The following is a 16,366-nucleotide window of genomic DNA, read 5'->3' as shown; positions in this document are numbered from 1 at the left end:
TTTGCAGTTCCTTTTTTTTTTTTTTTTTTCCTCCCCCTTTCCTTTCTCGAGCGCATTAAATTAAATACATATTGTCTAGATAAACCGCTCATTGTGTCAACAGCTGAACTTGGGGAGCTCCGGCCGCCTCTCGGGTGGGAGAGGCAGCTCTGCTCAGCTCCTCTATCATTGTTTAATAAAGGGGATTAGTGTGCGCAGATGGAGTGCCACGAAACGTCTGGGTCTTGCTGATGGGGAGGGAAAAAAACGGTTTTCTCTTTCTCCTCAAGCGCTCTTTTCGCCCAATTAGAAGATTACACCACGCCAGACCTGGACGGAGCATTTTCCCATCCCTGACGGCCGCGGGATAGTCAGAGGGGAGGAAGACAACTCCTGGGGAGCAGGGGACAGCAGAGCGCAAGCAGGGTTTAGGAGGAGCCTGCTCTAAAAGCTCTGCCTAAATCTGCGAGCGATCGCGTTTGCTGCTAGCTGCCTGACAGCCGTGCCCTCAAGACCACCGGGGGAGCTTTTGGAAAAAAAAAAAAAAAAAAAAAAAGCCCAACCGAAAAACAAACCCCAACACACTGCGACTTCGCACCTCGCCTGCAGAGAGCTGCGCTTTGAACCTTGCTAGAGCCTGTGCCAGTCGCAGGGGATGGCTGGTCCTCGCAGGACGAGTCCAGCAATCGCTGATCCGCCGCTCCCTTCCCTTCCCTTCCCCGCCAGACTCTCAAGCAGTCAGCACGCCCGTGTTTTTTTGCTGAACACCATTTTTTTTTTCCACCCTGGGAAGACTCGGGGAGGTTAAACTCCCCGTCTGAACCGAAGCCCTGGACGAGTGCAACTGAGGTTATAGAAATCCGGGAGGGGAAATGACGAAAATGCTTTATTGTGAATAAAACAAGAGGGAGGAGGGAGAGGCGGAACTTCACAAAGGTGAAGGATGGGAAGTTTGCAGAGCTGAGGATTTAGCCTGTCTCTGAGCACCGGGCAGGGGGTTAGTCAGGATTTCTGTCTGTCTCTCCGAGCCTGCAGCGGCATCTCCTCCCCAGTTTAGCTGAACCTGTCCCACTTGTCGGCTTTTGCTTCGTTCCTGAGCGACTTTTTGGGGAGCCCGGTCACCCACCCACCCGCAGCCCCTGGCCCTATTCCCGGCTCGGGAATTCCGTGCCAAACCTGGAACAGGGTCTTCTCTTCCTAGCCAAGCTCCCAGGTCAACTTCCTCGTAGGAAAGCTGATTTATGCCTGTTTAGACGTATGGAAAAAAGAGGCAGAAGCCAAGCGCGGCATCTCTCCAAAATCTCATTGTCTTTAAGGCGGGAAGAAGGGAGAAAGGGGAGGTAGAAAACCTAAAATGATAAGGTTTGCCTTGTCGCGGCCAAGAGGGCTTGACCCAAAAGGCAAACACAGGGTTTTGCCTCACCTTCCCGCGGCTGAAGTTTTTTTCCAGGTCCGACAAAACGTCCCGGCTGGGGGAAAACAACCGCAAACGCCTCTTCTTGGCGAGCAGCCCTGCCGCAACCGAGGCCCCGGCAGGTGAAACGCGAATAAAATTGTGTTTTTTTCCCCGCTCCTAGTCACGGAGCCAGCCGTGCCCGGGGGTGTCCCATGCTTGGAGCGATGCTTTAGCTGGACGGCGCGATTCCCCTCCCCACACCTGTGCCAAAGCATCGCTCCGCCGGTCCTTCCTCTCGTCCATACTCATCTTCTCACCCCAGTTCCTTCCCCTCCCCGAGGCCAGGGGACACCCGGAGCCGGCAGGGAGGAGCAGCCGGGGCCGGAGGGGTGAGATGCTGCAGGTGGCGGCTGGTCCCTCCCGCTCCATCCTGCGTGGAAGGAGGGGGGGTGGGGGGTGTTTAAACCCTAGTAGAGGGGATTTTTCACCCCGTCCTGCCACGGAGGAGGGCTCAGGCTTGCGGTGAGGCTAGGTACCAGGAGAGCTTTGCTCACGGGTTAAGCATTTGTGTAGGTGGCAGGAGAAAAAGCGAAAAAGCGCTGCGCCGGTTGTTGCAGATGACAGTCTTCGGGGGGGGGGGGTGTGGGGGGTGGGGTGGAGACGGGGAGGGGGGGCATGGTATCATGGTATGATAGTAAGTCTCCTAAACGGGTTTGGCACTGCTCAGTTCCTGCCATATTAGCAAAGCCATAGTTGGGTTGCATTTTTTTTTTTTTCTTCCTTCTCTTTTTTTTTTTTTTTTTTTTCCAAGCCCACTGAGGCAGAGATGTGGCCAACTCAGCCATAGGAAGGTAGTTAGTGATGTCACAAGTTTGGTCTTTTCAATAAAAGCAATAGAGAAGGGTCTACCTCACTATATATATTAGGACAAGCTTCTGTTTCTCATAATAAAAAGAGCAGCAAGGGAGAAAAGCACCTGCTTTTCGCACCCTTTATTTAGCACTAATCTGTTGCAGGCAGAATAAAAACTGTAGGGCTGGATTTCTTTTGAAAAGTGTTGCTTTTTTTTTTTTCGATTTATTTCACTTTTTTTTTTTTTTTTTTTTTTTTTTTTCTTAAGGATAGAACATAGTTTTGGAAGCAATTGCTGAGAAGATCCACCACTGTTGGCCAGGGTGATCTCTGAGAGGCACAGAGGGCTGTAACTCAAGGAAAAGGTGAAGTAATACATGGTGAAGAAACTTCAGTATTCCAAGTTTATAAAGGCTATTTATTTTTCCTGAGTCTGTAAGGGTTGGGGTGTTTTTTTGGTGTTGTGGTTTTTTTATTCATTTATTTATTTATTTCTGGGGGAAAGGAAATTCTAAAAATATTTGATGGACGTCTTACCTTTAACATGAGCAACAGACCTATGAGTGTGTGGGGGCTGCTTTCAGGGGATCTCACAATTATTTTTAATTAGTCGAAAGGGCAGTGTAAATCAAAGAAGCCTATTAGCTATACATTTTAATTTATAGCCTACCAGGTGTTCAGGGAATTTATTTACAGCATAAACGATTTAATGTCTGCAGCGTGATTTCTATTTCAGCTCTTATGTTTTCGGGTTTATTTGCCTGTGTGGTATGAGATCTGGCTAAGGAGCTGGGCTTTTAAATTGTGGCCAGCAAGTGTCGTTTATCGTAAAATAACCTGCAGGTAGAGGAATGGTTCGCTCTGCACCTCAACTTTCTCCAGAAAGCCTTCCTTAATGTGGGGAGAGGATGAGAAGGAGCAACCAGCCGGCACACCTCGGGGGTTTGCTGCTGCTTGGGAGGGGGGTGTGGGGGGGGGGGGTGTGGGGGGGGGGGGGATGTTGGGGAAGCGTTTGCTGTAAATCAGGCTGTCAGGGGCAGAAACCACCGACCCCTCCGTACCTGGGGACAGCGGCAGGTCTCTCCGAGGAGGTTTCGGCGGGGCGCGGAGCTGAGCCCCGCGGAGGATCCGCGACCGCGGAGGGCTGAGAGCTCCCGGGATGCGACCGGGACAGAGCCGGCTGCTCCAGGTGTTGGCTGCTGCCCTCCTGGGGAGCGTGCGCCTTGCAAAGTAGTTCCCTTTCCAAAAGCCGACGGGGGGGTGGAAGCAAGGGGCACACTCCCCCCACCCCCCACCCCCCCCACCCCCCCGCCGGCTTTCTCCCTGCACTTTTCTTCCCAAGAGCCGGGGGCAGTTTCTTGAGCAGGCAGGCTGGATGAAGGGGCGGATTGTGTGTCACCTTTAGTTTTTAGAGAAGGGTTTTCCTGTGATGGAAAAAGAAAAAAAATGGGGAGTGGGGTCCTCGGGGGGGGGGGGGGGGGGGATGGGGGGGTGTCCCCGTCGAGGCGCAGGGGGCTGCCCTCTCTGCTCGCCTCCCCCGGCAGCGCAACCTGCCACAGATCTTTGCAACGCCCCGGCCAGATTGACGGAGGGCGAAGTGGAAGGCGAGAGAGGGAGAGGAGGAGAAAACTTTCCACTAATTTACTTTTTTGGCCAGGAGCGCCTGTGTTCATAGACTGCGAGTCCTTCCCCCAGCCCTCCCCCTTAGCGCCCCCCCCCCCTCCCCTTTACTAGCGTACAATTAACATCATTAAGGAATCAACCCTCCAGCTAATAGGCGAACTGCGACGAACAACGGTAGGTGTGTGAAAGGAAAGGCGGCAGCGCTCCCAGGTTGGGCTTTTGGGGGCTTGATCTAAAAAGTGCCCCCACTGAGGGGAGGAGAGGGGGGGGATCCTCCTTTCCACTGTGCTGCGGCAGGGGAGGCGCTGACCCGGGGGTAAACACAGAAAGGGAGAGGTGGGGAGGGGGGGGTTGAAGATTTGAGCCTGGCTGTAGAGGATGCGAAGAGCTTGGCCGGAGTCCTCAGGGTCTGCTGAGTGCGTGTGCTGTCGGGTGTTTCCCTTTCTTCGCTCCTTTTTGATTCCGATCCCGGGACGAGCTGATTTTTTTTTTAAGTCTCTTTTTTTATGGCTGGGGGGTACCCCGCCGGGGCTCCCTCTCCCTCCGCACATGTTCCGAGGGCGCCATCTCTTTGCAAAACCCTCGCCGTCCTGCCGCAGGTCTCCCGGAGCCTCCTCCGGGGCGTGTGAACGCGGGCAAGCTCCAGCCCAAGGCAACCTGCGGGGCCAAGCATGTTGCCCAGCCCCTGACCCACGCCCCCAGGGACCCCCGCTTCGCTTAGACCTCTCGGGCTCTCCAGCCGCGCAGCTTCAGTTCCCTTGCCCTGTCCCGGCTGGGGACCCAACTTTCCGAAAGCAGAGGACGTGAACCTGACTTTTTTTTTTTTTTTTTCCTCCTGCAGAGGTATACTTAAAGACAGATGTATAGATGCACCACTACCTCCCCCCCCCCCGCCCCTTGAATCTCTGTGTGTGTGTGTGTGTGTGAGCCCCCCCCAGCGTGTGTTTACAGAGAAGAGGGTCGCTGAGCTGAGTTTTGGGAATCTTTCCTTATCTGCAAACTAACCTAAAGCCCTGAGACAGCGGCTTAGCGGGCTGGGGCTGAGCAGGGCTCGGGGAGACAAACGGCCGCGCTCTTTAGCCCGATTCAAACACGAGCGAGGTGATTTTTTTTTTTTTTTTTTTTTTTAAGTGATACTGCGAGAGATCTCGCCTCCGGGCAGCCAGAGACAGAGAGAGAGGGAGGGAGGGAGGGAAGGAGGGAGGGAGGGAGAGGCAGACAGCAAGGAGGGGAGAGAGACGGAGCGAAGTTTGGAAGAAGTGAGCCGCTGCCGAGAGCTCAGCAAGTTTGTTTTTCCTTCCCAGCCTCGGAGCTGGCAGAGCCGAAAGAGGGGACCGCTTGAGGACGGAGCTGGCGCATGTGTCCCTCGGGACTGATCTCCCTTTCCTTGCAGGTTTTAAGACCCGGAGGATACAATGTTCACTAAACTCTTCCAGCAGTGGAGTTTCGCCGTGTTTCTGCTGAGTTATTCCGTGCCCTCTTACGGGAGATCGGTAGAGGGAATCAGCCGCAGACCGTAAGTTTCTCTTGTTTTGTTGGTTTGGGGGTTTGTTGGGTTTTTTTGTTGATTTTTTTTTCTCCTCGCTTGGGTGATGGGGAGGGAGGTGGCCGGACCCCCGACCACCAGGAGCAGCCCTGGGGGGCGCCGGTAGCGCTCCCGGAGTGGCCCGGGGCTACCTGCCCCAGGTGAGATAGGCAGAAGGCGTTAGGGGCAAGGAAAGGGCACTTTGCCTCTGCTTGACCTTCTCAAGCTTTTGGGAAGGAGATGTCCAAGCCGAGGGTCATTCCTTCCCTTGGGAGCAGCGGTGCTTGTCCGGCCGATCCCGCGCACCTCTCCGCGCCCTGGGAGGGTCCTAGCAGGGAGCATCCCGTTTTGTCAAACTGCCGTTCGTTACACTAAATAACATACACTTCTTCGGCACTGGCAGGGAGCCAATATTGATAAGGGCAGGGGAAACATGCAGTAGCGAGGGTCATCGTGAAACTGAAGTAGTGAACGATTTCTTTGGACTTCTGCCACTTTAGCAAAAAAAAAAAAAAAAAAAATCCGAAGCGAGCCCAGTATCTGACTTGGAGGCAGAGGCATATTTTTTGATAAATGATAATGTAACTTAAGAGAGTCTGTTCAGGAAATGACCTTTTTGCTCCTTCCAAAATAATCAGCATGGTTTATACTAATACCCCCACGCAAAGTGCAGAAGAGAAGCCACTGGGCTGATGTAGGAGCAGCTGTCTCACACATCTAACTCACTGGCTTTCACTGGACTTGCATCAGATTTTCTAAGGAAGAAACACCTCAGCCGCACCGTGGAGGGCTGTATTGTTACTATATTCAAAAGGAAGTCAGATTGGAGAAAGAGGCTTGGAAAATCCAATCACAATTTATAGGGAAACATGACACAGCAAACAATTTCAGATGGTTTTCCTTGTAAATGTTTTATTACATACATAAGGACAAGATCTCCAAATAGCACTTCCTCTGCCATTTAAGCAACAACAACAAAAAAATAAAAATCCCCCAGGTGAAGTGACTTCAGACACACCTAAACTTTGGCAGCAGGCAGACAGCTATTACAAATCTCCTACAGCAAATTGTGTAGAACATGTTATTGCTGATAATGCTACAGCGTATTCTTCCCAGTCCATTAATGCTTAACTGGTTTGTACTCCTTCAAACTATTGCTGAGGTATTTCTTTCATCTGAGATCAGTTTCTTCTCTTTGGATACAGAGGAACCAAACTTTAGTTTCAGAAATTAAAAAAATGAAAATAATTGAAGTACAGTCAAATGCTGTTATTTTCTTGGCTCAGAAACTCTGAACTGGATCTAAGCCAAATTTGGGTTTTTTTTTAAAAAAAAAAAAAAAATTAGATGTGCTAAGAAATTCTCTCTTTTTGAAGTTAGCGTTGTTCTAACACTCGTTTTTAAAGGTCAGGATTAGAGGTCTTCCCAACATCCCCATTCTGTCCTGGGCAGGGAGAAAAAAAAAAGTGGAAGCTAAACAGCCCAAATCCATTTCTCAGCTCTCTCTTTGCTATGGCATGTAAAACACACACGAGAAACCAGTCAGCTGTCAGTTAGTGGCATTCACGTAGTTTTGTTTGTGGGTACAGCACAAACACAGACACCACACTCAAACATGTGTCCTGTTTTAATATCACCACAAACCATTCCTAGAGTTAATGGTTAATAACTCACTTAAGCCTAGAGATGTTTTTTTTTCAGTCAAAGTCTTAAACCAGCAACGGATGAAAATACTGAAGCACGTTATTATAGCCATGCAGAAATAATCAAAATGACATAGGCCTGGTTCTACAGACTTTGCTGAGGCAAATCTCCCATGGAAAGCAATAGCAAATTGTCCCAAGAAAAGATTGCCAGACATATTATTTGTTATAGAAACGCTTTAGCTGCTGAAGAACTTCTGAGAAGCCCAGTAATGCCTCAAAGTGAAATTAGATATTTTTATCAGCGTGCCCAGACACTGCAGCACCATGTCCCCAGATCTGTTCAAAATATTTTTCCTAACCCTGAGATAGGTTGAGCAGTTTTCACTCCCTTTGGAGCCAGTGGCAAGGGCGCTCAGTCTTGCAAAATCCAGACAGAGAGCTGACTGAACCCTTTCCAGTTATTTTGCTGAACTTATGATCAGACCCAGTGTGAATAGTCAAGGATAATAGCGGTTAAATAAGAGCAAGTCTGAGACAGAAAGTTGTTGTTTGAAGAATGTTGCCTCTCAGTGACTCTAGATATCTAAGGGGAAAAAATGAAGAAGGAATGTGCCTGAAAAGAGCAGCTTATCTGGAAGCACATGAAGTCAGGATAGTCACAAGTCATGGATTTCTATTGTTTTCCCCATAATGAGGCATTAAGTCTCGTGTGTGCATAGTGAACCAGATAGAGGAATTAGTCTGGACACTCCAGTCAGATGCAAACCATCAACATCCTTCTCTCAGAAGTACCTACTACTTGGAAGCTCAGCATTTACTGTGCTTGGTTTGGGTACAGAATCTTTTTCCTTGAATGAGAGGTGCATTTTATAGAAGGCTGGAAGGGACCTCTAGTGGGTCATCTTAACCCTAACAGCCTAATATTTTTTTTTACATATCGTACCCAATATGTGAATGCAATCATTCCAGTTTCCATTGCCTTCCTACTCCATGTGTGTGGGTGATATTGTTGATATCTCCATTATGAAGCACTTCTTACATCAGCCTTCTTGGGCAAGTGCTTTTCCCTGATTTACAAACATAGGAGTTGTTTGAATAACTGAGGCAGAAGGTCAAAGAGATATCTATCTACCACATCTTCTCTGTTTTAAGGAGATTTTTGATCTAGAGCGTACAAAGGAAGTTTGTAGGCAAAATGTAATCCTTAAGTCTGGCTGAGTAATAAAAGTCATGTGAAATGTAACACTACGTAATGTTATACAATCATCTGGAATGGCAGAATGTTATTTGGGGCCAGACGATGCTAAATATCATACAGGCATTTAAACAGAAACCCACCCTCTTTGGCACACTGACCCCTCGCACGTCAATCCCTGCATTATTTTGGAAATGCATACTCACTCGACATGTAGACCTTGTAATGCTCTTTGACTGCCTTGTGTGTGCTGGAACCAAATCCTTAGGTTTCAGCTCTGTAAAATGCAATAGCTTTTCAGTCAAGAGTACTTTAATAGCAGGCTTTAGAGATTCAAGATTTTGTCACAGTGGGTAAATTGACCAAATACACATTACAGGATTAAGGCAGCTTTAGGTTGACTGTGATAAAAAGGAATTATCCTTGGTAGTTTACAAGAGGCAGTAGGAAAGCTTTGCTCATCGCATGAGGCATGCTGTTTTAGACTCAGTAAAGCACTGAGATTTTGTGTGCTTTTCATAAACTAGAATAGTGAAACGAGAACTGCATTTCCCATGCAAATATCCTGGGAAAATAGATCACTGAGGCTAGGAACGTAACGTGAGCAACAATGGACAGCTCGACAAGCAGCACAGAAGGATGCCACTCCGAGGAGTCCAAGGTACTAGTTTTATTAGCGTACTTGCAAATCAGACGGACCTTAATGAGAAGGTTGTTAGAAATGGCTATTGGAGAGCTTCAGAGAGTGCACTGGTCAAAACAATTCTCCCGGGGCAGATCTTGAGCTTGCGTGAATGGTCACAGCTGCACCGAAGAGGAAGGAACAATGTGGGTTCAGCTCAGTATTATCACATTGCATTTTTGCTTAAGGACACCGAGTGGAAGGGCATAAAATATTTGCCCTAAAGCCTGAAGTTGTCCTGATTTTGGGATGCTTAAAACATAGACAAAGCTTGGTCAAACGTGTATACTCACAAACCTGAGTACATGTAGGCCTGATTTTGAGCAAGCATCCCTGCTGTATGACTTCATGCCAAAACAGCAGTCATCTTTCCGTGTCATTGTGGAATGAGGGAAAGCTGCTGTTGGAATTTCACACTAATAGGGACATAGTATCACTTGAATCCATCGCTTGAACCCAACACTCAAAAAGCGCAGCTCTACAAAGACAAACGTTGAGGGGGATACTCTTAAACCAATGCTACTTGAAGTCGCCAATTTCAAATCGCTCCACTGTTGATTAATCGCAGATCTAAAGAATTTGGCTGAAGGGACTGAGAAAGATCAGTTGCAGAACACTCCCAGTCATTCAGCATGTTGTCTTCGTCCACCGCATTTTGACATGTGGTAATGTAGCAGGGTAACTAGGTATGGGTTGGAAGGAAGGAATATTCACTCACAGTTATGTGTTTTCTCCCATTTCACCCACATGCAGAAACAACTGCTTATCCAGCTAACTGACCAAATGATTATACGACAGGCAAGGCAGGGAATTCATTTTCTTTGGCCAGTAAGAATCCAGTCACATGCGGTACCCTGATGCAAGATGAGAGGCTACATAGCCAATCTGCACACTGAAGTAGGGCAGTTGGAAGGATAAACTGTATTATAGCATTCATGGGAACACAGCTAAAATCCCAGCTTGTGCTCTTTCTGTGGTTCACAGTGCAGCTGTGCGTCTACCCCAGACCAAGGAAAAAGCATGTATTTTCTCACGGTCGTTTATTATCCAGGTGCCACTTGTATCTTCTTTCCTCAGATGTTTCATACCTTCTTTGCCAGTACAATATCTCTAAAAGACAGAGAGCTAACCATCTCCCGGTTCCTCGAAAACAAGACAGAGGTTAGTGAAGCAAAAGGTCACGAACTCAGGAGAAGTAGCAGAGACCCACTCAAACGAACCAGAATGCTCTTGCAGAAGATCCAGCACAGAGGGCTACCATAAAACTCAGAGAGCGCAGCGGATGAGAAATTTGGCCCCAAGAGATCACACTCAAAGGAATACTAGAAAGGCTTCTAAAACCATAATTAGACACAAGTAGCCAAGCAGTAAAATCAACGGGAGTGGCTGAGGCTCATCTCTGCTGATGCTCAGGCTGCCTCTCTGGATAGCTCGTTATGGCCCGAAGTGCCTATGTTTTAGGCACCCAAATTCAAACATTTTTCCATTACGCTCCTATAATTACACTTATTTAAATTTAGAAGTGAAATGCACTTATTTACGTTTTTGAAGTACACGACTGAGCAGAAGGAAATGATTAGACTGATGTTGTATAAACACTCCTTCCAGACTCGGTGCAAGTACTCGTTACTGCCTCTCTTGCTCGACTGCAGTGCTCCGTTATCTGACCCTTTAGTTTTCCCATCTCTGACAACTGTCATCCTGCTTTTACTGCCTGAAGTGTGATATATTAAGAGTTGTAATGCTTTCCTAGAACAGAGCAGTGACTAATCCAACTCCAGGTCCAGTGCTGTGTGATCGGTCAGCTGAGAATTATTACCCACTTAGGTCTTTCCCTTCTCTGTAGGGAGCAGCTACTCTCAGAAGCAGGACTTGCTCCAGCAGTCTGACTTAACTGGATGTCTCCAAGCCTGAGAGCTGGTACACAGTCACTGTGGCCACCACTGCCAGAGGAGAGAGGAGTTCTGCCAAGTACTAGGCAATAACCAAATCCTAAATGTTTTTTTTCCCCCCTCCCCTCTTCTCTTTCTTCAGCAAACGGGCTGTATCAGAGCACCAGCTATTGCATGACAAGGGCAAGTCAATCCAAGACTTACGAAGAAGAATATTCCTTCAAAATTTAATTGAAGGTGTCAACACTGCAGAAATCCGTGCAACTTCAGAGGTTTCACCTAACCCTAAGCCTGCTACCAACACGAAGAACTACCCTGTCCGATTTGGTAGTGAAGATGAGGGCAGATACCTAACTCAGGAGACAAACAAATCACAGACCTACAAGGAGCAGCCCCTGAAGGTATCGGGGAAGAAAAAGAAAGCAAAGCCTGGAAAACGTAAGGAACAAGAGAAGAAAAAGAGGCGAGCCCGCTCGGCTTGGCTAAATTCTGGCATGTATGGAAGCGGTGTGACCGAGAGCCCACTCTTGGACAACTCTGTTACTACACATTATCACACTTTAAGGTAATTCTGCTATATCCTTTTGGGGGGAATACCATGTATTTACTGAAATTGTTACCCTTCGGTGTGAGAGGCCAAGGCCTCACTCAAACCTGGAGTAATAGCACACCTTTATGCTCAAAACTGGGCCACAGCTTTCCAAGCAGTGCACAGTCTCAAGGTACTTTCTGGAGGCAAGTAAGTACCCTTTCCCCTTTCCACTGGTGACAAAGTCTTTCTTGCCCATGACAAACAATTCAAGTAAACCACTTACAACCACAACGAGCTTCCTGAAGCCGAGCGAGTAGTAAGTAAAGTTATTTCTGCGAAATGAAAGCACATCATAGCCGTTAAAATTTCCTTTCCCGTTTTAACCGTAGTGTCTCTCATCTCAGGTCTTGGTCCCACACTTGGGCCTCAGCAGATTGAAAGCTTCGAGTTTTATTTAAGGCTCTGCATCTATAAAATGGTGAAGTTTTCTTTCCTCCCTCTCAACGCCTCCCCTTTTTGGCAACTTTCCTACCCTTACTTTACAGTTTTTCATTTTACTGTTTAACCTTAGGGGAGAACACGGAAAATTTCTCTCTTAGTAATATCTGCAAACAACGCAGACCAGCCTTTCGCCATAAAATTTTCCCTGCCATTAGGACTTTTTAATTCAGCTCCATCTTTTTTGCCAGCTCGTGAAACAATTACGTTGCTGCCGAAAAATGTTGAGCATTGGTTTTGGAGAGAGACGTGCTTCCCTCATGTATGACAATGAAGCGTTTTTTCAGGGCAGTGGTGAGCTGGAGACTTCAGCCTAGGTAACCCAAGTGATTCAACCTCTTGGAGTCATCTCAGCCAGAGTGGAAGTCTGCAAACTTGCAGACAAAAGCAAGGAATTCACTCCTCAGGTCTCCTCAAATGTTTGCATTCTCGAGAGCAAAAACGACCCTTTCCTGTCACTTTGACAGAACAGGGGCATAAGAGCAGTGTCACTTGCTCACAGTAAATCCCTTAGAAAGAGACACCACTGAGGGTTTTACTAAAATCCAGTCTTGGGTTAAGCTTTACAGGCCACAGTTTGCAACGTGCTCCATCACCTCAACTTCTACTGAAGTTCTACATGAGTTTACATCTTCCTCTACATGAGTTACCAGCACCCGGGGCTCGGCATTCAGTGTCCTGGACCACAAACCAGTTAGCACGGCTGTAGCAGTTAGTAGTGAAGTAAGAGAGGCTGGTTTGTCTTAGGACAAACTTAGGGAAAGCACACTCTGGGACTCTGGTCAGGAGACACCTAATGTTTCAACAGCTCTTAAGGAACTGTGGTGGCCAATAAATAACACTGTTTTCGGCACGCAGAAATCTTGAATGTAGGGAAAAAACTTCCTAGGGCATTTCAACTCATTTCTTTTTCTTACTACTCTGTCTTTGGTTGTATATCCAATGGGATATGTGAAAGAAATTACAGGTACAATCCTGTTGATTTTCCTAGTTAGGTCTTTCTGTTTCAAGTACGGTTGGATGGCTGAAGGCAGTCAGCATTGCTGTGGAGTCCAGGCTGCTGAAGGCAGTCCAGCTTTACCTTACTGATATTGTTTCCCAAGATGCAGTATTTCTCCAGGGCAAGAAACAGATTCCTAAAGAGGACCTATATTCTAAATACTTAATTGAAGATGATTTAACAAAAAGCAGCCATGAAACAGGAAAACGAAATTCCTCCTTCACAAGTTTAGAGCATAATATTCTGGTTCAGCTCTTAAGAAACTACTAGTGTACAAGCTTGTAGTTATCCGAGTAGGCTGGCAAAAGATGTAATTTCTAAAAGTTAAATGAAAGCAAGTCCCAACTCCCTGACACGTACTTTAGAGAGGGGAAGCCAGGTTCAAGGCAGTTGTCTATGTGGTTGCTGGCACACGGTGGACGAGCACATTTTAGATGGAGGGATGGGCACATCTGAGTGAGGCTGATTCCTCAGATGGACTGAGCTGGGTCAGGAACTTCTACTCTATGTGCTGGTGGAGGGCAAGGAAGGCGTGTGCAGGCAGGATTTCTTGCTTCACCAGGAGAAGCTGCTTTTGTAGCACCCCTAAGGCCAGCTGCAGCTTTTGAGAAGCATCATTACAGTGAAGAAGTGGACATGCATAATGCAGCAGGGTAAATGTCAAGGAACTGCAAAGATAAGCTTCATTCATGCTTTTCGCTGTATCTTTGTGCTTTTCTGCTCAGCACACTGAATTAAAATTCTTGTAGCAGTTCCCTTTGCCCAACCTTGATCCCAAAATTTTGGGTTTAGGTCAGAAAGAAGACCAAAAATAATGTGCTCCCTAGATCTTTTGACTTACTACAGGAAGTATCTCATAAAAGAAGCCAGTCTTGCAAAATCTGGGACCAAATCACAGAAAGCAGCTTGCAAGTAGTCATTAGCACAGAGCCCATTGTCAAGATGTGGCTTAGCTTAAACTCTGAAACAAAACCTAAAATCCAAGACATTAAAACTGTCACCCTCTTAAATATAGGCCTGTGTAGGGCAGATACACATAGACAGTCATGTTGTATGAGTTGTGCATCATTATTATACAGACTGTGTTATAGCCTGAACACACCCAAGTATTACTAGTTAATTATTAAGGAGCCTCATGCTAGCGTTTCCATTCCAGGCACTTAAAACACATGGACATTCCAACTATATTCCCATTCCAATTCGATTAAGCTGTTATTACCTAATTTCCTAAGGAACCTTTCAAATGAGTAAACTCCCTAATGTTAAACGTAGTCTCACTTTCAATGTGCACATTAAAACCCCCTCTCAAATGCTCAAAGATTTGCTTTTTTTTGTGTGTGTGTGTCTCACACCCACACACGTCTGCCATGTGGAACACTACCCACAGTCCAGCAGGAGAGAATCCTGCTCCATCCCGTAGCTACACATTCCACCCTATAGCTGTTTCCCAGGGAACCAACATGCATTACAGAAATGTGCCGTTGACAGGGACAGAAGGGAAAAAAGCCCAACCCAACCCTTCAGCATTTCCTGCAGCACCGCTAAGAAGTAACTTAAAATAATGTTGTGGCATAAGGAAAATACTGACAGGGTAGGAGCAGCCGCTGCTTTTGTTCTCATGCTCGTATGGAAGGGAGGAGGAGAGAACTCACACCAATCTGCCAGCATCCCGTAGAAAACTCCCAAATCTGTACACAGCTGACTCTTTCAGCTCAGACTGAATGCAACAGGAGTCAGAGCTTAACACTACAAGACGCTCGTTTTCTATCAGGACCAAGCTCTTTGGCTCCCAGAGGGGAAGTTTCAGGTTTCTAGTCTTTTCATTCATTCAAGCACTTAAAGACACACGTTATCAAGGGTCTGTTCACCTCAAGACCTGAGCAGCCGTTACTGCACATACTCGTGTACGTGACACCACGGAAATAAATATCTCTAAGATGAACAGGTGGCCTGTCGGTGGGAAAGACAAAGCAAATAAACCCCATGGGACTGCTCTAACCAGAAGCCTGGCATCCCACCCAAGCAGTTAACACAGCAAGGCCATGATCGCCACAGCATCCAATAAGGACCTTCTGTTTCTGCTATTCAAAACAATTTTTCTCATTTCTCCAACTGTATTTTTAAAATTTTTAGCACTTGGCATATTTATTATAGGTTGATACAATTTTTCTACCTGTAGCGCTCGGGAATCTTCTTGCACGAGGCTCTAAAGAAAACCAAACCCCTTTCCCATTTCTCTGAATGTACAATATATCGGAATAGTCGGCCTCAGTGTCATGACAAACCGCAGGTCTTCATACCACCAGATGAGATGCACTGAAGAAAATATCACAGAGGTCTTGAAAAGATGTCTAAAATGGTACAATTGTTAAACAGGTCTTATTATTGCAGATGTTCATAGCAAGGTATACCCATTATAGTCTGTGGCACTCTTGCTTTTAATTTTATATCCATGTATTTGACGTGAAAAATTAAATTTTTCTATTTTTCCTGTCCTTTTTTTTTTTTTTTTTTCTCTGCAGGAGGCGCTGACATTTTCAGCAAGAGATTTTTGGAAGACGTATTGCAGTATTCTGTAATAGTGAACGTATGGGAAGTATTAAAATATTTATTACCTGTAAATATTGTAAATGCTCAGAATAAAACCTTTTTCCCCCATTGCTCTCTGAAACTGCACATTTGGTTATTGTGAATTTTCTCTTTTTTTTTTTTTTTTTTTTGGCTAAGGCTAAGACAATTATTATTGTCACATTTACCATAATTTATTTTGTTGACTGGTGTATTTATTTTGTGAACGTATCTTGGTGCTGCTGACTTTCTATATTTTTTTGTAACATAATGCACTTTAGATATACATATCGAGTACATTGATAACTGACATAAAATGTTCCTGTTTTGTGGTTGACTTCAATGAATGCCTACATACCATTGTTCAAACTGATTTTCCTTTGTGCATGTATAATAGCAGTATTTTAAAATTTGTAAAGAATGTCTAATAAAATATAATCTAATTCAACCATGACTCAGAGGGAAAAATGTGTCCTTTAGGAATTTCAAGGGCAGGAATACTATTTTTTTCTTTACTACATTTGAAAATCATTTTAAATTTAATGTGTTTACATTGGTTCAAACTCCCACATTTTCACATTAGCTTTTACTTAAAAATCACTCAGACCATATTTTATTCCAGTGGTCTATTTTAAGTCAGCTAAGTTGCTGAACAACCTGGGGGTACTGTCATAGAGCTCAGACCCCGCTGCAGGGAAAACACGATTCCCAACCTTTCCAGCCCCCAGCCCTGCAAAAGCTGAAGCATTACACCCTCTGAATGAGAGGATGTGAAAAGCAGCCCCAGGGGTTGCATCACTTACTACACTCTTGGAAGGTGCTCACATGTCACACCCCATAGCCTTGTTCAAAAATAGATGCTCACTCGGCTCCCACCAACTCTTCTCAAAGATGCAAAGATGAGGAGAATCTCAGCGCTTTGTGCTCTGCGACCTTCTTATGTTGATGTGAGTCAGGGCAAAAAAAATGTTTCCTGGG

At 46.2% G+C, this 16,366-nt stretch overlaps 1 protein-coding gene across 2 annotated transcripts; it reads left to right on the top strand.

Moving 5' to 3' along the window:
* The first annotated feature begins 2,506 nt into the window (after positions 1 to 2,506).
* Positions 2,507 to 15,801, top strand: PTHLH (parathyroid hormone like hormone). Of its 2 annotated transcripts, none has more exons than XM_074901203.1 (4): positions 2,507 to 2,592; positions 5,244 to 5,366; positions 10,933 to 11,355; positions 15,343 to 15,801. In XM_074901203.1, exons 2-4 carry the CDS (start codon positions 5,266 to 5,268, stop codon positions 15,350 to 15,352), a joined length of 534 nt encoding a protein of 177 aa, XP_074757304.1. In that variant the 5' UTR covers positions 2,507 to 2,592; positions 5,244 to 5,265; the 3' UTR covers positions 15,353 to 15,801. The 2 variants fall into 2 exon arrangements, with proteins under 2 accessions (XP_074757304.1, XP_074757303.1); XM_074901202.1 differs by lacking the exon at positions 2,507 to 2,592 and adding an exon at positions 3,967 to 4,024.
* Positions 15,802 to 16,366: the final 565 nt, after the last annotated feature.

The sequence above is a fragment of the Athene noctua genome, chromosome 3 (genome assembly GCF_965140245.1).
Source record: "Athene noctua chromosome 3, bAthNoc1.hap1.1, whole genome shotgun sequence".
NCBI classification, from domain to species: domain Eukaryota; kingdom Metazoa; phylum Chordata; class Aves; order Strigiformes; family Strigidae; genus Athene; species Athene noctua.
Note: the sequence above shows the minus strand (reverse complement) of the source record. Positions and strands in the feature narration are given on the sequence as shown.